This window comes from Oppia nitens, unplaced genomic scaffold (genome assembly GCF_028296485.1).
Source record: "Oppia nitens isolate AA-2021 unplaced genomic scaffold, nextdenovo-longstitch-racon4-pilon3 scaffold1_pilon_pilon_pilon, whole genome shotgun sequence".
Taxonomy (NCBI): Eukaryota; Metazoa; Arthropoda; class Arachnida; order Sarcoptiformes; family Oppiidae; genus Oppia; species Oppia nitens.
The window spans coordinates 5,943,089-5,970,675 of record NW_026533199.1 but is presented as its reverse complement, the minus strand read 5'-3'; the positions used below and the strand labels follow the sequence as shown (position 1 = coordinate 5,970,675).

At 26.6% G+C, this 27,587-nt stretch overlaps 8 protein-coding genes across 8 annotated transcripts; 4 read left to right on the top strand and 4 right to left on the bottom strand.

Moving 5' to 3' along the window:
• Positions 1 to 201: 201 nt before the first annotated feature.
• LOC128952169 (max dimerization protein 1-like) lies at positions 202 to 1,746 on the bottom strand. Its single transcript, XM_054297515.1, has 3 exons — positions 1,362 to 1,746; positions 483 to 1,235; positions 202 to 406 (listed from the first exon to the last, which is right to left on the bottom strand). The coding sequence occupies exons 1-3, from the start codon at positions 1,417 to 1,419 to the stop codon at positions 318 to 320; spliced, it is 900 nt and encodes a 299-aa protein (XP_054153490.1). The 5' UTR covers positions 1,420 to 1,746; the 3' UTR covers positions 202 to 317.
• A 337-nt stretch (positions 1,747 to 2,083) lies between these two features.
• On the top strand, positions 2,084 to 2,949 carry LOC128951395 (adenosine 5'-monophosphoramidase HINT3-like). Its single transcript, XM_054296644.1, has 6 exons — positions 2,084 to 2,135; positions 2,211 to 2,296; positions 2,360 to 2,480; positions 2,530 to 2,599; positions 2,656 to 2,782; positions 2,854 to 2,949. The coding sequence occupies exons 1-6, from the start codon at positions 2,126 to 2,128 to the stop codon at positions 2,887 to 2,889; spliced, it is 450 nt and encodes a 149-aa protein (XP_054152619.1). The 5' UTR covers positions 2,084 to 2,125; the 3' UTR covers positions 2,890 to 2,949.
• Positions 2,880 to 4,043, bottom strand: LOC128951394 (probable dimethyladenosine transferase). Its single transcript, XM_054296643.1, has 2 exons — positions 3,795 to 4,043; positions 2,880 to 3,729 (listed from the first exon to the last, which is right to left on the bottom strand). The coding sequence occupies exons 1-2, from the start codon at positions 3,924 to 3,926 to the stop codon at positions 2,941 to 2,943; spliced, it is 921 nt and encodes a 306-aa protein (XP_054152618.1). The 5' UTR covers positions 3,927 to 4,043; the 3' UTR covers positions 2,880 to 2,940.
• An 854-nt stretch (positions 4,044 to 4,897) lies between these two features.
• Positions 4,898 to 6,368, top strand: LOC128966397 (heparan sulfate glucosamine 3-O-sulfotransferase 5-like). Its single transcript, XM_054313245.1, has 3 exons — positions 4,898 to 5,010; positions 5,107 to 5,256; positions 5,543 to 6,368. The coding sequence occupies exons 1-3, from the start codon at positions 4,898 to 4,900 to the stop codon at positions 6,366 to 6,368; spliced, it is 1,089 nt and encodes a 362-aa protein (XP_054169220.1).
• Positions 6,369 to 8,309: 1,941 nt separating this feature from the next.
• LOC128966396 (choline transporter-like protein 1) lies at positions 8,310 to 11,354 on the bottom strand. The gene is made up of 12 exons (XM_054313244.1): positions 11,334 to 11,354; positions 10,877 to 11,005; positions 10,580 to 10,806; positions 9,925 to 10,045; positions 9,763 to 9,810; positions 9,626 to 9,697; positions 9,412 to 9,540; positions 9,228 to 9,334; positions 9,032 to 9,172; positions 8,851 to 8,963; positions 8,510 to 8,772; positions 8,310 to 8,447 (listed from the first exon to the last, which is right to left on the bottom strand). The coding sequence occupies exons 1-12, from the start codon at positions 11,352 to 11,354 to the stop codon at positions 8,310 to 8,312; spliced, it is 1,509 nt and encodes a 502-aa protein (XP_054169219.1).
• A 4,244-nt stretch (positions 11,355 to 15,598) lies between these two features.
• LOC128952913 (serine/threonine-protein kinase Genghis Khan-like) lies at positions 15,599 to 22,451 on the bottom strand. The gene is made up of 23 exons (XM_054298375.1): positions 22,188 to 22,451; positions 21,719 to 21,875; positions 21,573 to 21,641; positions 21,370 to 21,493; positions 21,009 to 21,092; positions 20,832 to 20,944; positions 20,704 to 20,766; positions 20,596 to 20,635; positions 20,383 to 20,522; positions 20,194 to 20,311; positions 19,475 to 20,122; positions 18,500 to 19,408; positions 18,301 to 18,420; positions 18,018 to 18,243; positions 17,538 to 17,766; positions 17,235 to 17,483; positions 16,867 to 17,170; positions 16,697 to 16,804; positions 16,343 to 16,565; positions 16,159 to 16,250; positions 16,003 to 16,094; positions 15,828 to 15,921; positions 15,599 to 15,756 (listed from the first exon to the last, which is right to left on the bottom strand). Exons 1-23 carry the CDS (start codon positions 22,379 to 22,381, stop codon positions 15,638 to 15,640), a joined length of 4,515 nt encoding a protein of 1,504 aa, XP_054154350.1. The 5' UTR covers positions 22,382 to 22,451; the 3' UTR covers positions 15,599 to 15,637.
• Positions 22,452 to 23,144: 693 nt separating this feature from the next.
• On the top strand, positions 23,145 to 23,762 carry LOC128952914 (zinc finger HIT domain-containing protein 1-like). Its single transcript, XM_054298376.1, has one exon. It carries the CDS (start codon positions 23,168 to 23,170, stop codon positions 23,696 to 23,698), a length of 531 nt encoding a protein of 176 aa, XP_054154351.1. The 5' UTR covers positions 23,145 to 23,167; the 3' UTR covers positions 23,699 to 23,762.
• Positions 23,763 to 24,175: 413 nt separating this feature from the next.
• Positions 24,176 to 26,794, top strand: LOC128952663 (general transcription and DNA repair factor IIH helicase subunit XPD-like). Its single transcript, XM_054298093.1, has 4 exons — positions 24,176 to 24,314; positions 24,372 to 26,427; positions 26,495 to 26,638; positions 26,699 to 26,794. Exons 1-4 carry the CDS (start codon positions 24,310 to 24,312, stop codon positions 26,792 to 26,794), a joined length of 2,301 nt encoding a protein of 766 aa, XP_054154068.1. The 5' UTR covers positions 24,176 to 24,309.
• The last annotated feature ends 793 nt before the right edge of the window (positions 26,795 to 27,587 follow it).

Sequence of the window (27,587 nt, the reverse complement as noted above, 5' to 3'; positions counted from 1 at the left end):
AAAATGAGAAGATAAGCATAACTTAAGAAATTGCCGAAAATGACATACTATTTAAAATTTATAAATCAAACAGTATTTGTAAACATAATAACAGCAAAATAACTAATCATTAGTTTTGCTAAACATTTAGACATTTTMTATATGTATATAATAATAATAATTAGTATCTTTTCACTAAAAAATGAAATCAATATCTTTATACAGGTATAACATATAATTTATGTATCACTTAAAATCCACCAAATAATACATTGAGTTGAGTGGCATTGTGTCCAAAATGACACTAATTGGCCAATCAATTGAATCAATAGTGTGAGTCAAGCGTGACATTTGTATATTAAAGGGTTGGCCAGCGGTCGGCTTATTTTGGATGGACTATCGGGTTCTCTCAAGTCATCGGCACATTCTATTCAATTCAATTATACAAATATATTATATATTTTACTAAAATATAATTATTCAAAACAATCAATATGTCAGACCTGATGCTGTAGTTGTAGTCTCGTCGTCATAACAGTCTTCTCCCGTCTCAAACTCTATTATCACTTCTTCATCACTTTGTTCCTCTACTTGTGGCTCAAAATCAAGATAATTATCGCTTAGGAATAGATTGTTGTGAGTAAAGCCTGATTGGTGGCCATCCATCAGGTCTTGTCTGAGTTGTGCGATCTGGTTCTGGAACCTATGTTTGGTTCTCATTAATCTTTCAGTTTGTTGGTGTAGTTCCGACTCGATTCTCTTGAGATGCTGGATGTATCTGATGGCACAACTAATTATATTAATGTGCGAACTCTTCTTCTCGTTGTACTCATTGAGAGGCAGTTCCTCTTTGAGTACTTCAAAGCATTGTCTCAGATGTGCGCGTCTGTTCTTCTCTAATGTCTTATGCATTTCCCGGTGTCGAGAGTACGCCGAGTGGTCTTTAATTTTATTGTTCACTCCATTTGAAGTATTCATTGATGACCTTAAGTTTGATTCATTCATAACATGTCCACCATTTTGATGACCGTTTCGTTTTGTACTTATGTTAGCATTGGTAGCCATTGCTCGTGATGTAGCCATCTGTGAGATGGTCTCAATTGATGACCCATTGGATGTATAGGTATGAAACTGTACACTAATAGGTATATTTGGATCCACTTTTAGATGATATGTCGATGACGGCAGTATCACTTCTTCACTGCCAATATATTCATTTCTTTCGCAGTAATCCCAAGTTTGTCCATCACTGCAATCTGTCAATGGATGTGATATAAGTAAACATTAAAGTTAAATATCAGTTGATATGACATGAAGTACAAGAGATCACGTGTAGACCAATTCATGTCAAACACGTGAGTGGTGTTAAAGTGGTGTCAGACCTGACTTCTGGATGTGATCCAAATACTTGGCGGCCTCCAGAAGTGTATCCAAACTCATATTTCATGGGACCTGATGTAAGTGGAGTGGATGTGATTATAGTGATAGTAAGTGACACGTCTTAGCAATGGTTAGACATTATAACTCTCATTCATTCAATCGCTTTGTAGTCAATGTTATACAACAATATATACAACACTATTGTTATTGTTGTGTGTGTTGTGTGTCATGTCATGTGTGCTCAATATATATATACAATCATTGCATTGAATGTCATATAATATTAATAAATATGTAATACAAACAACATTACAACACATATGACGTTACCATACATTAACCCTCCCTTTCAATGACTTATAAAACATTAACAAATTGTCCATCAATTCAATTATACACTCTTATCAAATCAATTTTATATCAATTCATTTATATTTATATACAAATTGCTATTAAAATCATTAATAAGTGTGTGACCCTAGATGGCTCACAGATCACACACACACACACTCACAACAGATTTCAAATTCACTCTCATAATATCAACCAATTGTTAAACAGCTCTTTCAATCACTATTAATATACTGTAATATACTGTATATTAATATTAATATTAATAATAGTATTTTGATTAGTCTATGATTTTGCAATAGTTTGACAAATTGATTACAACTTTGTTGTTAAGCTGTCAACACTACAGTACAGTACTGTATATATTGAATATAATACAATACTGTATAACATATGTATTGAATTGATAGGGTATATGACCAAAGGTAGTGCTAATTAATTAATTAGTTATTAATAACATTTGATATTCACTTTATATGAGTTTTGATTATCCTCTTAAGCAATGGACAACAACTTTGTCGATGAAAACTGTATTTTCTGTCAAATATCTAACAATTTGACAAACAATTCACAACTATTATATGAAGTGAGAGTTAATACTGTATATCATATGATATTATAATATAAAAATAATTAATTGTTAATAAAGGACAACAATTTGGTGATTATCAATGATATTAAACCAGCTGTCGATCAACACTATCTGGTCTTACCTAAGAAACACATAACAAATATCAAGAATATGAAGAAAGAGGAGAGCATTCAAATAAGTTAAGACATAACTCATGTCTACAATTAACTCACTTTTTGTGTTATTAGTCAATAATATGAAGACAATTGGCGAAAATTTCATGAAAAGTAAAGGTTTTACAGATGAATCTCAGTTGAGGTAAGTCTTATTGAAGTAATTATTATCAAATTATTGTYTAATTGATGGGTTGTCAGAATGGGTTATCATTGGCCGCCATTCAATAGTATATCACATATTCATTTGCATCTATTGTATCCCATCCGACAAATGTCTTGGATATCTCGTGTGATATTCAAAACGGGAAGCTTTTGGTTTGTTGAGGTATTTAACAATTAACTCATTTATTATTACTGTAATGTTTAACAAAATTGCTTTACTTATTAATTTAATAGATTAATGATTTAATTCAATGGCTTTCAAAGCGATAACAATTTATAAATAAAATTTTATTAATTAAGTATAAATAAAGTAATTAAAAATCAAGTAAAATGAAATCCTTGACTATTGAAAGCATGAAGAAGTATTAAGAAGTGGTCGATATCCATAGTTCGCGATCTTTTATCATCCATTTCGTTATCTTTTAGTATTTTCTGTATATTGTCTTTGATGTCAAAGTTGTTATCAATTGAAATATTATTGAGTGAACAGTGGACCCGATAATTATGGCTCAACATATCGATGACATAATTATGTTTAAATTGAGCCGAAAGTGTCTTATTTTTGCGCTGAAAGCATATCCTTAACAATCCATCCCATTCTTTGAAATTGATATTTGGCGGCGGATTAATTGGTTCTAATCTTATGACACTCGACTCGACCTTCGGCGGCGGTCTAAAGTTATTTTTGGCCACTTTCATCAATATGTCTACTCTGGCTAATAGTTGTGTATTAACCGATAGTCTACAGTATAGCTTATCACCGGCTTTTGCAACTAATCGCTGTGCAAACTCTTTCTGAAACATAAGAACAGCACACCTAAAGAATGGTCGATGAAGTAATAATTTGAAGATAAATGGCGACGATATCTGATAGGGAAGATTAGCCACACAAACATCAAAGAATGGCAACTCTTTGTGGAGGACGTCTCCGACTGTTATCTTTAATTTGTTTTGCAATGGTGTTGATTGGACTCTCTTCTGGAGCTCAGCGACCAGTCTTGTRTCGACTTCACAGACCACCACTTGTTTGCAATTTTCCAACAATTGAACGGTCATATTACCCGTTCCCGGACCCACTTCGAGCACTACATCCGATGGCCTCAAACTGGCCTATTATTGACCACAATTCAAGTCATRAAACGTTATTTTGAGGTCAAATCAATTACAAGACATACCTTTTCAATCATACTTGTGATAACTTGTGGATTCTTGAGTATGTGTTGACCCAAAGTCTTATCAAATCCGATGCCTTGTTTCTGGACATCTTTATGTGGGCGACACTTCTTGTCGGACCTGATTTTCGGCATTTTATTTATCACTTAATAACTCAACAAAACAATCACACATTCAATACATACACAACACATGTGTTTGTTGTACACATGTTTTGATTACATTACAAGTCATGTCAATGGATGGCACTGTTTGTCACAATTGTTATCATTTATTCTTTGACTCGTATTGTCTATTAAAGCATTCAATGTATTCTACAGTAGAGTATAATACAGTATATATACAGTACTATATATATACTGTATATATATATTCTATAATATCGTCAATATTAAGAATATTGGTATTTGTTGTGTCTATATATCTATAGATTATATGTATCACAATAAACATAAAACACTAGATATATTGTATATCTATCTATAAGTTGATGTCATTAATATAATATCATTATTTTTATTTATTGATTAAATTTTTTAAAAGATTATATCAATTATGATTTTATTAAAATATTATTAAATAATTTACATATTCAAATATTTAATTTGTTAATTATGATTTTACTTAATCAAAGACTAAATTTAATATTATTGTAAATCTCATACTTAATTGCATATAATATAATGTAATATATTTATAAATATTTGTAACCAATGGTTGTGAAAAAGTGCCCACAAAATAATTATTTATAAAATGTTCAAAATTATTGCATCATTACATCAAATGTGTTTTTATCATTAAACGTTTGAGTGAGTATTAAATTTATTTATTTAATTAATTGAAAAATTAATTAAAATTATAAGATTTTAAGTTATCTTAATATTCATTCATTTTATACATTGTCTGCATTTGTCATCATTTAGAATATGTTTTACACTTAAATAGCATTTCAGGGGTTATTATAGTTTAATGCATTCATTCATAAAATGAATGTAAAATTTACAGTAAATTCAATTATTTATTAAGATTACAATAAAAATTTTTGATACTAACAGTAATTTTAAAAAATTTCTTTTAAGTGTCAAAACAATGGCTTTGAGTCGATATGTTGTCAAAAGAGCCGAAACTAGTGTTAATCAAAGCAACAAAATTGAAATCATTTGGCAGAAGAAGAAGCAATTCTTTCTGGTTTCCAGAAGGCATTCGTTTTGGCAAAAGGTTTGTCTTTTTTGTAATTGATTTACTCTTTTTTTGTTAAGCCTTTGGCTTTATTTCTATTGATATTTGTTTAATAAACAATATTTTGTTTTTTAGATATACAACTAAACATATATACACTAAACGTTTATATATCCTATGGCTATTAACTTTGCTTTTTCTATCATTTCTTATCTACAATTTTCTTGCCTATGAATACCAAATTCTCCACATTTGTCACAATAATATACATCGACAACAAATCAGGTATTTATAGTGTTAATGATTATTGTTTAATAAATGTAAACTTATAAACATAAAGATTAGTAATATTAGACAAATTTCTGTTATTTTTTGTTAATTTTTTCTATGAGTTTTTTAATAATAAAACTTAAATAATTATTATTGTGTACTTAATAATTACTAATAGTAACTTAATTATATATTAATCTTTTTATAAATTATTAAAGTTTAGACAATTACATTAAATTTAATTGATTTTTGTTAGTTTAATTAATTTATAAAAATATATAAATCTTTAAATATTGAATAGATATGACAAAAATGGTGAAATAGAAGAAAGAGATCAATTGGATCGTCGACTTCCTAAGTGTATAATAATCGGAGTCCGAAAGTGTGGCACTCGAGCTCTCCTTGAATTCCTAAGCATTCATCCGTCAGTGAAGAAAGCCTCAGATGAGGTCCACTTCTTTGACGACAATTCCAAATATAGTTTAGGTTTTGATTGGTATCGAAAACAAATGCCATACTCTTTGCCTAATGAAGTGACTATTGAGAAAAGTCCGGCTTATTTTGTGACCGATTCAGTGCCGCAACGTATATATCAAATGAATGCGTCGACAAAATTAATTATAATTGTAAGAGATCCAGTCACCAGATTGGTCTCAGATTACGCTCAATTGGCCGCCAATAAGGCTAATAAAAATCGACAAATGGCTTCATTTGAAGATTTAATTTTAGTTAACGGCGACAAAATCAATACCAGTTATAAAGCCATTCGCATCGGTATTTACGCTATGTTTTACTCGCGTTGGACTCAAGTATTCCCGAAAAGTCAGGTCCATGTCGTTGATGGCGATCGTCTTGTTTACGATCCCTTTCCTGAAGTTCAAAAAGTCGAGCAGTTCTTAGGTTTAAGTCATCGGATTAGTCGCGAAAACTTTTCATACAATTCTACTAAAGGATTCTTTTGTGTCCGATTTAATGGCACTTCAGATAAATGTCTAAATGAAAGCAAAGGTAGAAGACATCCACAAATTGATCCACAAGTGATTCAAAGACTAAGAAGATTTTACGCATCGCATAACAGACTTTTTTATCAATTGGTCGGTAAAGACTTTGGTTGGCCTGAGTTTTGACTTCATTAAAACGTTTCATAAATAGTATTTTGTTGTTAATTACAGTAATTATTTCATTTGTTTAATTATACGATAATATAATGTATTTTAACATGTTTTATAAATTATAACTAAGGTTGTGAAATAATTTAAAAACAAAACTTAAAACTAAAGGTTGTGAATTTAGTTTAAATAATTAGCGTATATTAACCAAATTACGTTAATAACGTAAATAAGGTTGTGAAAATATTGAAAAATATATTTAATTATATATTGTAATTCTATCTAAACTTATTTTTATCATTATATTTAATGGTATACTAAATACATTTATACTATAACAATATATGACAAAACAGATTGTTATAAAAATAATTATAATGTTTTTTATTTTAAATATAACAAATTTATTTAATCTAATCACAATTAGAAAATTAAGGTAATAGTGCAATATAATTTTATTAAACATTTAATTTAAAAGTTAAATACATATCACGATATAATATTGTTAATTAATATTATTCAATTTAAACACAAAATTTCTATTGCTATAATAAATATAGTATAATAATAATATATATAATTAATTATTATTTAGTTTTTGAATATTATAATTGCAATTTTAATTATTATTATAATAATTATTATTTATTTCTTATTTATATACAGTATCAATAATTATTTGTTAAAGTTATCTAATATAGAAATATTAGTTTATTAATGTTAATAAATAAAAATAATTGCTATTTAGACAAATCTTAAAGTAATAATTATCTCTGTCTATTATTTATTTTATTTTATTTTCACATATAATATTTATTTATAAATTTTATAATTTTGTCTATATTATTTAACATTAAAACTTTAAAATGACAAAAATGATTTAAAATGTTTATATTAATAAGTTTTATATTTAAATATATTTTATTTATAATTAGTTTTAAATTTTATAATAACAAATAATAAATAAATTTTGTTTAAAATAAAAATTCTTACTTAAAGAAAATTTTATTAATTAAAGTAAATTCTACGTTATTTAAAATATTAAAAATAGTCTATATTTTGTTGCTTATTAAATAGTTTCCTACTCACCCCTTAAATGTATTCCCAGTGAATGGAAATAAATGTGATACTTATTCCCATAACAACAGTTAATTTTCTAATTTTTAAGATTATTCAATTGAAAATATGTGGACACATAAGGTATATTTTATTTTTAGAATAGTATAGTATAAAATAGAAAAATTCAACTATTTTATATGATTTGGTTCAAAAATGCAGAAATTATTTAGTTTATAATGTTTGGTTGGTACAGTACATACAATATTAAATTATAATAAAAATTTATTATTTATTTATAATTTAAATAATTATAAATATTACAATATGAATTTTTATAATTTTATGTATTTTATTTCAGTATATCACTTATAATAGGTTTTTAAATCAATGAGCAATAATATACTGTAGTACTATAATATAATATAAAACTATAATACTATACAACATGTAGTAATATAATATATTACTGTACTACAGTATAATATCATATATGCTTATTTTAATTGTATTTATTATTTCAATACTCGTGTTATTCCTTAACCATAAAATACTTTTATCAAAAAAATTAATAACAATTTAATTTTTTAGACAATTGCCAGTAAAAAAATCCATTTTTATGTCAAAAGTTGTTATTACTGGTTGTGATAAACAGTAAAGTTAAACAAATAGAAATTTCTAATAAATTTTTATATTAATTTTATTTTATTATTATAATATGGGATTTCCATAAAAATTGATAATGACTACCAATATAGACATTTTACTAATACGCTTGACTGACAATTAACTTAATAATAAAAATTATTTTATATAACTAAATCTAAACTTTATAAATATACAAATATACAAAAATTACAATATAGTGAATATATTTGTGATTATAAATAATTTATAAATAAATTATTTATCAAAAGCAATGGTCTTATAGTTTGTGTCGATAAACTTCATCAAAGTATTACTCATGAAATAAGGTTTAGTTTTTCCATCATTTCTTTCGGTGTCTTCAATAAAACATAAAAAAAGTGTATCGATTGCCATCTAAAACAAAATAATTAAATATTAAGATGTTGTCAATAAAGATAATAAAAATAGTAAAATACTTCATAAACTGATAGAAAGCAATGAGAAACAAAATATGCGAAGAAAGCGGAAGCGATGATCGGTGACCAGTAATAATGCAAAGATTGAGTCTTGTCTTCAATCAATTCAATGCCAATCAATACAATTACTGTTACGACACATATTTTTGCCACAAAAAGTAGAAAATCTCCGACAGAGTTGAGGGCTAATACTTTTAATGCATTGTTTGAAAGCAAACCAAATGCCTTTCGAGCGCTTGTTGTAAAACAAGTGCCATATATTGCTTGATATTAAACAATAAATTAATTATTAATTTATAAAATTATAATTTACTGATTGTTAATAAGTTTTTACAACAAACCGATTTCAATGAAAGCATTTCTGTTGACATAAATGACAAACTTTTCAAACAACCAAAGACAACATTGACACCATTTAAGACTTGTGTCACATGAAGTCTTGTAACGATTCAATCTTTTCATAGTTTTCAAAATTAATTACTATTTTTCAATAATTATTATGATTTTTGAAACGAAACTTACAATGAGTTTAATTTATTAAAAATTAGACGAACTATCTTAACGGATGCCACCAATAATGAGCCGAAAGCAATTGATCCCAAATGATAACGAATTAATGTTGATATTGTATTTAATATGGGTGATCCCAAATCTAATCTTGATCTATTATTCAATAATATTAATAAATTAATCAAAAATGTATATTAATTTATAATACCTGGAAAAAAACCATTGAGAAACTGAACCAGAAATTACAAAGTGTTGACAGCAAAGGATGAAATGGACGGACCATAAGTATGCAAACATGTGATACCATTTCATATACTAATCATTTTTAGTATAGCAATAGATTTTTAGAAATTTTTATAATAATATTAATTTTAATAACAAAATTTTCATACTCTGTAAAAGTTTTCAATTTTATATGAAACAAATCCAGTGATTGGATCAATATATGGAAATCTCATTGAATGTAAGTAAACCAAACCATAGATCCAAATAAATGATACAAAACATAAAATCATAAAAGTCTATAAAATGTTGAATAAATAGAAATTTTAGACAATTTTATATAAGAATATTAATTATTAAATATTTAGATGCATTAATATATACCCAAATAGGTTGCATTAGAAGGAATGGCATATCACTGATAGCTTTTCCTGCTTCACGAAACAAAATTGCCACCTATTATATAAATCAAACAAATTTTATAATTTATACAAAAATTATTTTATAAAAATCTAACATACTAATTTTATCCGTTTTCTCATTGCAGTCACAATAAATAAAAATATTATCTAAAAAAATATTATATATTAACAAAAAAATTATTAAAAATATTATATTATATACAGTACATAGAAAGTCAATTTAAATTAGCAATAGTTTAATATAAATATTTGAATGATTACAGTCAATAGTGAGACACCAATTCCAGCGATAAACCATTGGTCGACCAAATGTTGTTGAAATGCCCGTTGCTTTTCATCGTATGATAAGATTAATTGACTTTTATAATAATTCCAAATGAGCCTGCATCATTTTCATATTTATTATTATATTATAGATAAACATTTTATTTATAGTGAAATGAAAATTATAGAAATTATAAACACTTGTATAAATAAAAAATTTAAATCTAGAAAATTGTAAGCAAATATATTGTATTGTTGTGTATAATTTTGTCCACTATTTTATATTTTAATACAAATTTATTACATATGTAGAGAGTATTTACAAACCATATATAAGCAGATCCTGTGACTGCTGTTAAGCTGAGAGCAAATAGAGTGAACCAAATGATGAAATTAGCCAAATATCGCAATAAAATCATAATAACGAGCGAAAAGACAAATGAAATGCTGCACAGGTATGTGATCTCTTTCCAACAAACTGATAAATCGGACAGTATGTCTTCAAAAAAAGTGCGGGTAGTGTTGTATGCATCAATCAATACCGGTAGTCGAGAATCATGTGGTAAACATCGATAAATTGTTAACACACTATACATACAATTTTATATAATTAAATTTAAAAATTATTTTTGTTAATTGCTATAAATCTTACAAAAATGAATTGTTTGGGCAATGGCTGACACATCTGGTTATTACTGAAAAGTTGGTAATGGATTCAATGAACAAATACGGGAAATCAGTTTTATTGAGACCAGAGTTTGTCACATTTGGAAGTGCTTTGTTTGGTTGACCGCAAATATTTCCATAGTTATCGTAGCCATGAATTACATAATTAATATTTGAGTGCTTCACTAATATCACATCTATTACTACATATGACTAATTTCAATATTAACAAACAATATTAATATTAATTAGTTTTCATTAACTCTGAAGTTCATTAACTTACGAGAAATGTTAGAAAAGCAATAAAAAGTATTAAAAACACCGTATCCTTGCACTGCCTTTTGCGCACTGGGAAGTCAACCACTGCCGCATCAAAGTTAGCCATTGGCTCTATAGGCTCTATAGTAAATACCTATAAAATATCAATTTATTTAAAGTTATTATATTTATTTAAATAACTTTTTATTTGAATATAAAGATATGTTTGCATTCAATTAAAATTATTATGATAAGTTAAGATAATGAAAGTAAATAAATATATAAATAAAAAAATATTATATTTGGAAATTCATTTTTATAATAAAAAAATTTTTAAATACAAATAATAAAAAATATAATAATTAGACATATATTAGACATAACATGTCATTCATTTGTTATTCATTTTGAATTTCAAAGTCAATGACCACATGTGAAGTGTCATTCAGTTTATATTCATTAATAAATTGAGTGTCACTTACTTTAGTTGCATTGAGTTTCATAACTGTTATGTTAGAGACAACCACTGGCTATCACCGCTTCATTCATCAATAAAAGACATAAAATTTTTTGTTTATTTTGACACAACTTCCCTATAATTAATCGATAAAATGTAATTTATTTAATAAAAGATTTTTATAGTAAAAGATTATTTTAATATTTTGTTTACCTTATTATAGTGAAAGTTATATTTAATAAAAACTATTTAATTGAGTTTTTAATAAAGATGATTAAATTTATTATATATATATTATAAAGATTAGATTTAAGATTTTAAGTTATAAATACGTAATGTAATAATTATAAACAATACAAATTATAGCTTATATGTAAATATAATAACTTATAGAATAAATATATATATATGTTTATTATTTTTACATTATTATAGTTTTAAACAAATACTAGTATAAGATATAAACTAAATTATTGAATTCGCTTTTTTATTGCTTAATTGATATATATTTTGTAAATTGGGATAATTTTGCTTGTAATTCAATATAGCAAATAATTAAATAAGTCACAGTTACTACAAATATTATATAATAAATAGTTCTATTGTTTTATTATTTATTAAACATTATTAAATGCAAAAATTAATTTACAACTTATTACTATTATTAATTAATTATTACCAACTATTATATAATATGAGTTTATAATCTATTTGCTTTGAAACTCTACATATATATATAATATATATATATAATTTCATTTTTATTTGTTATACTAATATTTAAATAATTACCAAATTTATAAAATTGATATAAAAAATAAAAATATTAATTTAAGTGCAATTTTTATAATCTTAATATACTACTTTACAGTATTTAAGCTAAATTTATTTCTTTATAGTAATTATATCTTCACATTATAATGTAATATAAATTTTCAAAAATAATAAATAATAGTTAAAATAAAATTTAACTAATTTGATAAGATATAAATATTTAAATAATAAATTGTAAATAATAAAGTAAAGATCTCACCAATTTGTTCTCAATTTTTTGTTTGCAAAATTCAAAAATTTTAAACAAAAAACAGTTTTACTATTAAGTCAAACTCACTCCAAAAATTACAATCAAATGAATTTGTTTCATAAAAATTAGATATTATATAACAAAAAAGTTTTAGTCTAATGTTTGATACGATACGCATGTCTTTGTCATCAAATTGTTTAATGAATTGATATTTTGCGAAATCAACAGAATTGTATCATAGCTTTCATAAAATCTAATAATATTTTCATTTTCTTTAGAAACTATATTGAAATTAATTATACAATATATAAATAAATGTATTGTATATAAATGTATAAAAATATAATATCAACACATTTAAAAGTATTAATTAGTTATACAAATAAACAGTTAAAAAATATTATTTCTATAACTAAATAAGGAAGTTATATATTAATAAAATTAATTACTTAAAAATGATAATATATAAATAGCTATATATATTAAGGTATATAGTCTTATATAATAATCTTATAATAAATATTTAATAAAAGTTGTGTATATTTTTAACAGTATGTAATTTTGTATGTATTATTTTTAACTAATAATATATTTTTTATAGATAACTATAGATATTATTATTTGAATACAGAATTTTCTTGTGTGTAAAAACTTCAAATTAAAGCTTCACTTTTCAAAGCATAAAAAGCTTTTATATTATGTTTTGAATAAAACACTTGAATTAGACGACAAACTCTACAATTTTATCATTTCATATGTCATTCATTTATATTCAAGAATATCCAAACAAAGAATATTCTGCTATTTCTTATTTGTATTAATTTATTATTTTATTAAAATTATTTACAGTTTATAAGGAAATACTTAGTAAATTCAAAAATAATATTTTAAAACAATAAAATTATTATAAATATAATACAATAAACGCAAGACTATTATTAAAGCAATAAAATTATTGACTAAATAATTGATTACAAGTAATCTTGAAATTAGTATCGCATGCAATAAACCAGTAGTTATAATGTGGTTTGTGTTCATACAGTGCAATGACCTTAACTTATGTTCACATAAAATATAGTTAACCTTTTGTTTAATGTTTAATAACATAGTATTCATAACACGTATTATTCATAAACTGTTGTCTATTAAATACATTGAATATAGTCTTGATTTCCAAACATTATATTTTATGCTAAATATAATATTCATATAAATTAGTTTCAATACCAAATTTTCAAAAACTCATTTATGTAATACAATATTCAATATAAAATAAGTTTCTTTAAAAATAATGACAATGTTGTTAGCATTTAATTATTAACAAAAGATTAATTTAATAATTGATAATTTTTGATATTAATTAATAACAGGTCATCCAATTTTTAAAACTAATAATATTCAGTTAAAATATAAGTATTAATATACAATATATATATAGTCTGTCAAAAATAAGGATAAGGCAAATATTTCAAATTGTATTAAATCTTATTTATAGATTGATAGATATGATTCAAAAAATATTTTAATTTACTTAAAAACAATGTTTTCAGTGGTGAAAACAAAATAATTTTCAAATAAAATTTTTCAACAATAGTGAAAATTGAGGCATGAAATCAATACAAATGTTGGGTTAGTCCTACTTAGTGTTGGCAAAAAAAGATTTAATATAAAATAATAGATATTTCTAGAAAGTTTCTAAAAGAAATTTCTGTCTATTGGATGACCATGTTAATTTTGTTCTCTCTATATTATTAGTTATATTGTAACAATACATATTGATTAAAAATATTACAATAACTATAGATATGAGGATCCCATAGTATAATTTATAAGTAAAATTTATACTATGGGATACCCATATCTATAGTTATTGTAATACTATTTAATAAATTAATGATACAATACATATTGTATATAATCTTATATACTGTACAACTGGAATCTCTATATATAAAATTATAGTTTTGTAAAATTTTATTAATCATTTAATTGTATTTTTAGTTTAATATAATAAAAAAGATTATTTAATAATATTTAACAATTACTTCTAATCAAAATGTAAAGTATTATTACAAAAACAAAATTAACATGGTCATCCCATAGACAGAAACTTTCTAGAAATTGCAGTAATTCACTAACTGATCACTAAGTGCACAGTTGTGAGTAAATTTCGATCCCTTTTCCAAACACCAACCAACTCGTTGTATAGCAAACGCCTTCGCAGTGCTGTTACCTCTAAAGGTAAGGTTCGGTAGTTTCTCTCCTATAGACGTTATATACAGAATTGAACATAAAATTGTTATTTTTAATTATTATTAAAAATCTGATGATATATTGTAATTGTTTTAAATATTACATTATTTATAGTAATGTTTATTCATAAACCAAATAACAAAACATTTCTAAATAGTTTCTAACAAATTTACATAAAATATTTATTTAAAATTAAGTAATATTTTGTTACTTGATTATAACTTTTTTATTCCTTGATGCAACTTTTGTTTTTAAAAAAAAAATCAAATAAAAATTTTTCAATTTTTATATTATATATTCAAATAATTTTAGTATCTATTACTAAAACAATTACCGGTAAATGATAGTATCATTTCCTATCTCTACAGTATAATAGACCTTAATATTGTATTCAAACTTTATCTAAACTCATTGAATACTTAACAAACAATATTTTTAAAAGTAATTTTTCATTAATTTCTTGTTTTAAACAAATCAACAATCAATAAGCATAAAAACATTTTTATTTAAGCTAATCAAATGCATATTTTATATCATTATAGTATCAAATAAATTTTATATATTTTCTAAAAAATACAAAACAATAACTAATATATAAATTGGTTAAAAAAAAGAAGAGATGTTTCATAAAATAATAATTAAAAATAAGAAATATTTAAAAAATATTTATGAGTATTAAGAGTATAAAGAAATAATATTTTAAAATATCAAATATCTTAATTTAATTATTCATAATTCTAATCATATTTATAAGATAACTATAAACTAAATTGCATTATTATAAACTGTAACTTTTGAATATCACATATTTGCTGAAATCAATGTTTAAATCACTTTTCATGTAAATTCTCAATTTTTGTAAACATCTCTCTATTTTTTTAATCCGATTTATACAATAATTAATAGAAAATTTATTAAATAATCAGTCATTTCATAACTCAAACAAACATTAAAATAAATAATAAATAAATATAACAATTATATTAAATAAAAAAACTCAAAATGAAAATCTGATATACAATACAATACAATATTTCAATTATAAAAAAATCTCAATATTTGAAAGGACTTGAAGACGAATGACTCGATGACGTGGAATCTCGACGTCTTGTGTTATTTAACTCTTCGCGCGATTGTTTCAATACTTGGACTGAAGAGTTTGAATGGCTTACTATATAAACAATCAATAAAAATATTTTATTATCGGTAAATAAACAAATTATTATTATTAACTAAACTAACAGTCAATTAAATTAGCGGTAAACGGTCCATTCCCGGGACCCAAATGTGAAATATGGCTGAAATCTGATGGACCACTAATTTGAAGGCGTGGATTCTGTCATACAAATCATATTTTTTATTTGTGATAAATATTCAAATAACATTGATATTATGCTAATAATAATAATAATAATACCTTTTTAATAATATCATTATTATTGGCACCTAATTGAGAAAACCTTTGGTTCGAAGCGTTGGCGTTCAATGTAAAAGATTTTGATGGATCTCCTAAAATATTAATTAATATAATTTAATGTGTGATAAAAAACTTATTGTTTATATTTTATAATACCGGCAACTTTAAGGAGGCATTCATTTTTCTTTGAGGCAACAATTTGTATCATAATTGGTAAGTCAAATGCGCCGCTCAAACAAATTAAAGATCTAATTTTTTTTTGTATAATTCAGATATATATATATATATATATATATAATTAATAAAAACATTAAAATTATATAAAATAATTTATTCGTACTGATGTCCATTTGTCTGCAGAGGACGTGTAGCTTTCATATTAATTGTTTGGATCCATTGTATTGATGATAAATCAAATACATCGATATGTGTAGAAGAAAATGCTAATAACATTGAAGATATAGCAGAAGTTGTGAGAGTAGAGATATAAAGCGGTTGTGTCGGGAACTGAAGTTCAGAAGCTCGGGTTCGTCTGCCATATGAGTCCACATAAACTCCATAATCTAATAATTAAAAACATTAAATAATTCAATAGTTTGTTTCAAACACTCAAAACAAAGATCACATATATCGAGATAATAATAAATCTTTGATAAACTAAACAAAATATTTGATTTTCTGTTAAATAACTTACGATTAAATATTAAAATCCATTCCTTATCATTGATTGGTTGGCACATCAATGCATCGATTGAATTCTGGATTAAATACGATAATTCATTGCATTCTTGATTAACCAAATCTGATTTCATAAAAAACGTAATTTAATTAAATTAAATTTAAATTAATTATTAGTTGACATACAAAGTGGTGGCGAATCTCTTTGATTCAAATTATATACAACAAAATTAGAAGCGGTTCCCACTGCTATTGAACTTGTTTTACATGTATTTAAAGTTTGAATGTTAAGTGGCATTTGAATCTCTCTAAAGAAAGAATAGCGACATTTCTTTCTTGTGATTTCAAACAAAATTAATGTCTTTTTGATGGCAACACAGATATAATTTGCTGTATTTGTCGAAACCAATGCAAATGTTGTGGCATTCTTTGTCTCCGGAATTTTAATCCATTCAATACTTTCATTATCCAAACCGCGAATTGGAATCAACTGTTAGAAAGTAAATATATTTAATCTAAAATAATATCTAACAAAATATAAACAAAAGACTTACTTTAATCTGTCTCTGCTTTCCGGCCAAACATATAACTAACTGTTCTGTAGGTGAATGTGCCAACTGTTGAATGCGCTTAGAGTTAGTAAGTCTATGGTATGAATGGATATCTAAATCACAACAGAGTAGAGCGTCATCGCAGCCAATCAATAGACGCGTCTCATCGATAACAAGACAACAGTTTATATTATTGTGATGTCTTAAGAAACTTAATTGAACTGTCGTTAGTATGGTATGCGCTCGTAATGACTGCTTATAAAAAAATATAATTAAATATTAATTAAACAAATGATGAAAACATACATTTCTGTTGGAAAGTTTGTTTCTTCTGATAATTCGATGTAATTCGTGTAAAGCGTCGATCCATTTGTTTTTTTCACTTTCTCTGTCGACTAACATAAGTTGAGTGAACCGTTGACTGCCGTCGTCGCCCAACATTGAAGTCGTCACTCGGAATATACACGGAATGTCTTTACGCGACGCGTGTATGACATCACTCTCAAGAACTCCACTGACACTAAAAAATTCGTCCCTAAAAGCAATGCAATTAAATACATGTAATAATGTTATGTATTTATAATACCAATAATACTTATACTATAATAATTATACTATAATATTAAACTAATAACTTGATAATAACTAAGACATTGAGTTATTTTTAAAATAAACTTAAAATTAATTTAAAACTTATAATATGAAAATAAAATGATTTTTAATGATTTTTTTGTAGATTTATTAGTGAAAATAAAATATAATTTTTAATCAAAATATAGTACAAACCTCATATCAATTAATGTATTGACTGAAACAAATGGTGTAATTGTAAGTGGATTTCCATTGCCCTCTTGATTAAGAGCTGATGTGTTATAAGAACTGGAGCTCGAGCTCAATGAATCGTTATTAGAATTGAGATCATATAGAAATAGTTTAAAATCGCAAACAACAACAAACATACGGATCCAACCCTTTCTTACCCCACCCCTTGCTTTAGGTATTTTGACATAACCTTATAATCAAAATAATCAATTATTAATATTAATGTAATATAATTACAATAATATACCTTCATAAGCAGTTCCGATGCCATTTTTAGGATCAATTCCCACAGGTCTTTGTCTGGCATCCTCACACGGACATGAACTACCGGTTCCCATACAATTAACATGACAAGCAAAGCCACAAACTATCAGAAAATATTATTTTATTTACTTTTACTAAATTTTATTAACTTATGTTTAAAAAATATGTAAAATTAGTAATACCTTCACAAACCAATCCTTGTCTGACTAATCCTACCATAAGTGAAGTGCAATGATTGCATTTAAGTGGTGCCACAAATGTGCGCACAATAAATGAATGCTTTTGTTGTGAAGTCATCGCAAATCTTTGTCCATCAGATATTGAAGAGGTATCAGTCATGGATTCAATATCTGATTCAATAATAGGCGATTGGCTTTGAATTTGATGTTCAATTGGAGATCGCGGTTGTTGTGCAATGAGAATATTGGGCGCAGCGGTTGGTGGTAACGATTGTCTCTTATTTCTCTCCAGTTCTTGAATCTTCTGTAATTCAATTCGTGTTTCATTTAATTCTGTTAAAACAATATTCATCTCTCTTTGAACTCTTTGCAAATCCATTTGAACCCTTTGTTTGTCTTCGATTTCATTTTGTAATTCAAGTTGTAATTGTAGTAACTCTTGTTTGTCAACACGAGCTGATCTCCTTTCCTGCCAACTCTGTTGTTTATTTGTTCCCAAGAACTGATGAACAGGTGGTGAATATCTTTGGCTCATAACGTATTGTTGGTGTTGAAGTTGAAGTTTTTCTAATTCTTTAGACATGGAAGCAGTCATTTGTTGTAAATAATTTCGAGCCTCCTTTTCATTAGAGACCCAATCAATGATTTCGCTGACATGTCTTTCCCAATTTGGTTGCAATTGTTGTAATTGAAGTACTTGTTGTTCTAATTTATTTATGTGTTCTTCATTTGGTTCTTCTTTAGCAATGCTTTGCTGCGATAATTCCAATTGTTGTTCCAATTCTGAAATCCTTTCTAAATATAATTCTTCTTTTTCAGCAAAATTTTGACTAATTTGAACACAATTTGAATCAAATGACTGATTCTCGAGTAACAAAAGTCGGTCCTCTGATTCTTTAATCATCATTTGAGCTAAAAATCATAAATTATTTATAAAATAATGTATTGAAATAATTTACAAAATAAATTAGAAAATACCTTCAATACGTAGCTCACGTTCTTTGTCTAACTGTGCCTGAAGTGTCACAATATCATCGATTTGCTGTCTCTTAATTTTCTCTACATTTCTTAACTGTTGTCTTAATTGTGTATTTTTTTCTATCTGTTGTTCCAATTCTTCTTCTTTAGCTCTTAATCTCATTGATAAAGAGTTTTTCTCTTTTTTCATTTCAGTCAAAAGTGTAGACAATTCACTCCATTCTTGTCTCGCGGCTTTCAATTCATTTTCAAGAGTTACACTTTTATCTAAATCAGTTGAACCATCAATCGTTTCTTTTGGTATACTTATAACATCTGGAGCTGCAGTTTCAGGCAATGGTGGTAATGATTCGAGTATTGAGTTGTCATTACTTTTATCAAATGAACAATTATGTATTGATTGATCATTAATTTTCATATGTCTTCCTTCATGAGCTGTAAAAGTTGACGTAAACCCAACAAATGGCAAATGAATATTAAGTAAAGAATCTTTGGTAGCACTCATAGCCAATCCTGCCGTTGCATTATTGGCATTATTATTATTAGGTGGTCTCAACTCTTCAATATCAAAATTGGAAGTATCTTCAGGTCCGCTCACAGTTGGCTGATATGGCGGTCTCATTAATTGTAGTGAATCCCATTGAATACCTTATTAACAATGAAATTAATTATATATACTACCGGTAATAAAGATTTAATATTATTAAAATTTGAAATACCTGTAAACCAAAGGTGAGCCTTAAATTGGTCTAAATTTTTATATCTAGAATTTTGGTCAGTAATCAAATGTGATATGAGATCTTTAGCCTCATCCGTGACTTTTGCATTAATTGGAAACTAATTAATAAATAATTTATATTAAAAAATTGTAAAACTATACAATTACGGTAATGTAAAGAAATAATTACTTTAAAGCAATGTTTATGATTCATAATCTTGGAATAGGTTTCAATTAACGACTCGGCATAGAATGGTGTTTCTCCATAAAGGGATTCAAATATGACAACTCCTAGTGACCACCAATCGACTTCATATGAATATAATAGACCTGTCGGTATTCATCAAAATATATACAAATATATAATTATTCTGAAATATTTCCAAAAATAATTAAATATTACCAGAATTTCGATTGCCTTCCATTGCTTTAAGAATCTCAGGCTTTAATAAAACAAATAAAATTATTACATTACCGGTAGTGTATAGTTATAATACTATATATTTCCTACCGATATATAATCAGGTGTTCCCACAGCTATAGTACAAATCCCATCAGTTTTAACATTAGAAACCTAAGTTTGAAAGTATTTGTTTCTTAATAATTAAGTATACAATTTGTTAATTAATGGATCCAAACCTTAATACAAGAACCAAAATCAGCGAGTCTTATGTGTCCATTAGAGTCAAGCAATATATTATCGGGTTTAACATCCCTATGAATATAACCCATTTCATGTAATGAGGATAGAGCTGTCATTAATTAAAATAATTTGTTATAATTTATTAACTATCGGTGCAATTAAATAGTTAATACCCAAAATGATTTGTGAGGTATAAAATCGACACATATCTTCAGGAAGATTGTCATCGTATTTGGACAATAATGTAAGTAAATCACCTATAATTTTAATCATCAAATTAGTTTATGATAAATGTAAATATAWATTCAAATTTAAAATCAATTGCGCTAAATATTTAATATTTGACATATTTGTATTGCAAACAATAACAATATCGTTAATTATTCTAAAAGATAATGTATATTATTAAATAATCTTTAAAAAAATCTTTGGATATAACTAACGTTTAAAATATTAATAGTATTAAATATAACAAATTATTAATTAAAAAAGTATTGTGATATTTGTTAATAATTATTAGATGCATATGATTACCGCCGATATAGTAATCCATAATTAGGTAAAGATTGCATTCATCTTGAAATGAAAAGTATAATTTGGTGAACCAATCACGCGATCCGTGCAAAAGGATATCCCTCTCTTCACGATAACAGGCCGTCTATTTTCATATGAAATAATGCAATTCAATACAAACAATAGCCAATTAAACAAAACAAAAAGTATATAATTATTCAAACCTCAGCCCTCTTAAGCATTTCAAGTTTGTTCAAAGTTTTCATTGCATATATGTTTCCATTATTTTTGGCCTTAAATTTTGATAAACATTTCATCAATTAATTAATAGTTTTTAGTGATGTAGTGTTAGATATTAATAATATGATACCTTGACGAGAGCCACCTGACCAAAAGCTCCCCTTCCTATCACTTTTAACTGTTCAAAATCATTGGTTTTTAGCTGCAATTCATTAATCTTGTCAATCAATGGTTTGACAAATTCACAAAACTTTTGTTGTTGTTTATTACGAGTTGTGTTTGAATTTCTGTAATTATTAGATATTATATAACTTAGTATTTAATCAATTTATATATCATATCATTTATATAACATACAGTATATCTAAATAATTATCAAATATTTGATATACAGATTATACTGTATATGATATTACAATACAATACACTATAAGATACATAACAAGAGCTTTACATTATCTTAGGGTTTAACTAAATAGCAATCGGATTAAGTATTAATCAAAAAATGTGTAAATTTTTTAATTTAAAGCAATAAATAGTTATCTAAATGTTAGCTATTATAGTGACAATGGTATCAATGATGGTAATGATGGCAATACCTGTAACACTCATAATAAACAGCTTGAAGTACATCAGCAAGAAGTTCACAGTTGATGGACTTGCCGTCGAAAAGTGTCGGACCTATTGATAACAATGTCTCCAATCGTTGGAATCGCTCCAACAGTGACAGACCACTTGCGTTGCTGTCATTGTCACCAATCAATGGCTTCTTCGTGTCCATCAATCGGTTCATCGCATCATTCAATTAAGACATGAATATCCGATTGTCAATAATTGATCAGTTCTTTACATTAAATCAAATATTAATACAAAAACAATAAACTTTAAAATAAATGCTTTGAAATAATCTTAAAATGACTATTGATTTGTCATTTAAAACACATTTAAATTAAATGCGGAAAAAATTGATTAACAATCGGATGACCACTTCAATGATGACCACCAATGTGTCCATCAATTGAAGTGTCAGTTTCATCAACACTGTTGAAGTGGAAACCAAACAAACACATGATTGCAATCACTATAATCATAACAAACAAGTCATTGATGTCCACAAGTGATGGTTTGATTGATTGTATTGTCGCTAATAATCAGTGTTTAAGAGTAAAGCGTTTATCAAAACAGTATTAAATGTATCAAAGCTTTGATGATATGAGAGTCAGTCAGTCATTCAGTTTTATAGACATTAAGTGAGGAGTTATACCACTGGAGAGCACTGGTGTCTCACATACCGGAGCTCACAATAAGAGCCATTCATTTTGATAATCACTCATTTGGTCCAAAGATATGGTTCACGTCCAGAAAGGAGTACTCATTGAATGCGATCCTCAGATGAAACAGTTTTTACTACATTTGGATGAAACCAATGCTTTGGGCACAAGATTTATAATACAAGACTTGGATTCAACTCATCTGTTCATTTCCAGCGAAATTTTAGACAGACTTAAGAACCAAATCGATGATCTTATGGACCAAATTTCATTCATTGATGTCAATTAATTGATTGATGTTTTAGTAAATGAAAATGAGTGCAAAACAGACTAAAATGGTTGCCTCTAATCGTCAATCATTACAAAGACAACAATACCGAGTTTTGGATGAAAGTGGTCGCAATCGGCGAAAGCGTAACCAATTGGATCAATTAGAAAGAGACAATTTTCATGAGGACCCCCACGCAAACTTAGCCATGCATAAGAAGGCACCCAAATTTGAGGACAACCCTAAAGCCAACTCAACGGGCGTTTCTTCGGCTGCAAAGAGACATCAGATTCCTCGCTCACGAATGCTTACCATTAATAATCTTATCGAAGAAGATTCGAAGACTGAAGAGGCAAACTATATTTCATGTACTGCTCCTTCTCCTGATGCCATCATTGCAAACAATAGTGAGAAACCTCTTAAAAGAGTGGCATTTGTGGCCAAAAGACATTTCTGTAGTGTTTGTGGCTTTGATTCAAACTATACGTGTGTTAACTGCGGAATGAGGTATTGCTGTGTCTCATGTCTTAAGACACATCGCGACACTCGATGTCTCAAATGGACCACTTAGTCATCCAAAAACAAACTAAACTATAATTAATTAATATTATTATAAAATTGATTTTTTAAATAAAGCACTCATTTTTAATTGATTATTATTTTACAAACAATTATTAATTTAATAGAGTATTATAATCTATAAATTAAAGTTTAATAATGATATAATTGATGGCATAATTATAGGAAGTGTCGTCCACTACCACATTAGCCATCCATATCCCCAACACTTACTCTATTAGTCGAAAAAAATATTAATTATATATATTATATTAATTATTAATATTATATTAAATATTAATTAGTTAATTGACTAATAATTTTATTTATTATTAAATTTATAGTATTGTACGATAAATAATGAAAAATACAGTTTTTTAGATTATTATATAATATTAATACTGTATTAAAGGTTTTTAACTTTGTGTTAATCCTTAACCACTTGTAATATAACGTTATATATGAATATTAAGTATAATTTGATAAAAAGTTATGTTTGTGTTGTTGTTGTGGGCATTGATTTGAATATATTTACCGGTAATTAATTAGTTAACAAAAAAACAGTTTTAACTATCGATTAATTTAGTTTAATATTTATATAATAGTTGTTTGTTTGGTATAAAAATGAAGTAAGTATTGAATGATTAATAAAAATTGAATTAAAACTAAAGTATCTGTAAATTAAGGTTAAATATTGACGGTCTGGACGTATATTTCCCGTATAATTATATATATCCGGAACAATACCTCTATATGTGTGAACTGAAGAAATGTTTGGACGCCAAAGGACACGGAGCTATTGAGATGCCGTCGGGAACGGGAAAGACTATATCACTGTTGGCATTGATTATTGCTTATCAAAGACAACAACCCAAACATATATCAAAACTAATTTACTGCTCGCGAACTGTTCCCGAAATTGAGAAAGTGATTGAAGAGTTAAGACAATTGAACGACTATTACAACCAATTGTCACTACAAGACAACAATCAAAATAGTTTTGTTGGCGTTTGTCTAACTTCAAGAAAGAATCTTTGTATTCATCCTTTGGTTAGTAAAGAAAAAGACGGTAAAGCTGTGGACGGCAAGTGTTTCAGACTAACGGCATCTCATAAGCGAATGGCCACCAAATCGGAGGATGACTTGGCTTCAAATGTTTGCACATTTTATGAGAACTTTGATTCAAAAGGTCGCGAACAGCTATTACCTAATGGTGTCTATAATATTGATGACCTTAAAAACTATGGCAGATCTAAGGGTCTTTGTCCATATTTTGTGACCCGATATGCCATTACATACGCAGATGTTGTTGTTTATAGTTATTATTATCTTTTGGATCCAAAAATTGCTGAATTGGTGTCAAAAGAATTGTCGAAAAATTCTGTTGTAGTCTTCGATGAGGCGCATAATATCGATAATGTCTGCATTGAATCAATGAGTGTCACCATTAATAGACGTCTTCTTGATAAATGTCAGGCAAATATCACAGCATTACAGGACACTCTTCGCAATATTAAAGAAGTTGATGAACAAAGGCTTAAAACTGAATATCAAAGATTAGTTGAAGGATTAAGGGAAGCACATATCGCTCGAGAAACTGATCAATTTTTGGCTAATCCAGTGCTTCCGGATGACATATTACAAGAAGCTATTCCTGGAAATATTAGAAATGCCGAGCATTTTGTATTTTTCTTGAAACGACTTCTAGAATATGTCAAATCTCGACTCCGTGTCCAACACGTAACACAAGAAAGTCCCGCAGCTTTTCTTAAAGATATTTCAACCAAAGTCTGTATCGAACGAAAACCTTTGAGGTTTTGTGCAGAAAGACTTCGTTCACTTATCAGAACACTTGAAGTGAATGATATAACAGACTTCACTCCACTGACACTTCTCTGCAATTTTGCAACTTTGGTCAGCACTTATACAAAAGGTTTTTCACTATTGATAGAACCTTTTGACGACAGAACGCCTACCATTTCAAATCCAATTCTTACCTTTAGTTGTTTAGACGCTTCCATTGCTATAAAACCAGTATTTGGAAGATTTCAATCGGTTATTATTACTTCAGGAACTTTATCGCCATTAGAAATGTATCCAAAAATTCTTGATTTTAGACCAGTTTTAGCCATTTCTTTGACGATGACATTATCGCGTCAATGCATTCTTCCAATGATTGTCACCAAAGGTAACGATCAAATGGCAGTGACTTCAAAGTTTGAAAGTAGAAATGATTTGTCTGTAATACGAAATTATGGTAACTTATTGGTTGAGATGTCAACTATAGTTCCCGATGGTTTGGTTTGTTTTTTTACAAGTTATTTATATATGGAACAAATAGTTGCGGCGTGGTATGAACAAGGAATTGTCGATAGCATTCAAAGACATAAACTCTTGTTTATAGAAACTCAAGACTCACATGAAACCAGTCTCGCTCTATATAACTATGTAAAGGCGTGTGAAAATGGAAGGGGAGCTGTCCTGTTGTCAGTCGCCAGAGGAAAGGTATCGGAAGGCGTCGACTTTGACCATCATTTGGGTCGATGTGTTATAATGTTTGGCATTCCCTTCGTTTACACGCAATCACGTATTTTAAAAGCAAGACTTGAATACCTTAGGGATCAGTTTCAGATTAGGGAAAATGATTTTCTCACATTTGATGCCATGAGACACGCGGCTCAATGTGTTGGTCGCGCTTTCAGAGGAAAGACAGACTACGGAATTATGTGTTTTGCTGATAAAGTATATACTTTTTATTAATTTTTTTAAACAATTACAAAACTTTTTCTTAATTAAATTTATTAATTAGAGATTTAGTCGTTGGGATAAAATGTCAAAATTGCCGAAATGGATACAAGAATATCTCAATGACTCCGTACTTAATCTTAGTATAGAAGAAGCCGTTCAGATATCCAAACGCTTTCTCAAACAAATGGCTCAACCATTCACTCGCGTGAGTCTTTAAATTTGATTTTTCACAAAGAATTTGTAATTTGTAATACAGTAACAATAGGAGGACCAGTTGGGTATATCTTTGTTAACTGTGGATCAATTAGAGGACGAAGAGACACAAAACAAGTTAAAGTCACGAATTCAAAGTGGATTATGAATTAATTTTATTGATCGCTAGTTAATTAAATATTTAGTATTACTATAATATCTTTTATTATAATTTTGACATTTATATCTGTAAATACTAATATTTTTGTAAATTTGATCAACTAATTGATGATTTTTTTTATTGATAAATAAATATAATTTATTTATAATAAATTAATAGTGACTTTTATCGTAGTTTTATAGATATACTAAAATTATTATAATACAAAATATTTATTAATGTTTGTTCTATTTTTTTGTTTTATTGTCTATAATTTACAACTAAAATACCGGTTTTGTATTTTATAAATTTACGGCAATTTTGTTACCATTAGTTGTTTGCCATTAATATGTGTTTAATTTGAAATTCATTGTTAATAATAAAATATAGACAAAAATCATAAAACCCGATATTTATTGAATTTATTAAAATTGATTTCTTAAAAATCCATAGTAAAACAGTTTTTAAATATTCAAACTCGTAATAAGTTATATTTAATTAATATTTTAATGTAATATAACTGTTTGAATAAAATAATTATTATAAATTATGAACAAACTGTATAAAACTCTAATATTAACAATCATTTTATTCTGATTACATCAGTATTTTGATATTTATAAATATTGTTAAATACAGTAGTTGTGTATCGATTATATATAATAAGTATATTAATTTGTTAGTAATTTATATTGATTTACTACAATATCCTACTGTACTATATGTATAATGTATATGTTTATATAAAAAAAATTAGACAAGTGTTAAAAATTATTCAAAAGTATTTCAAATAATACCAAAA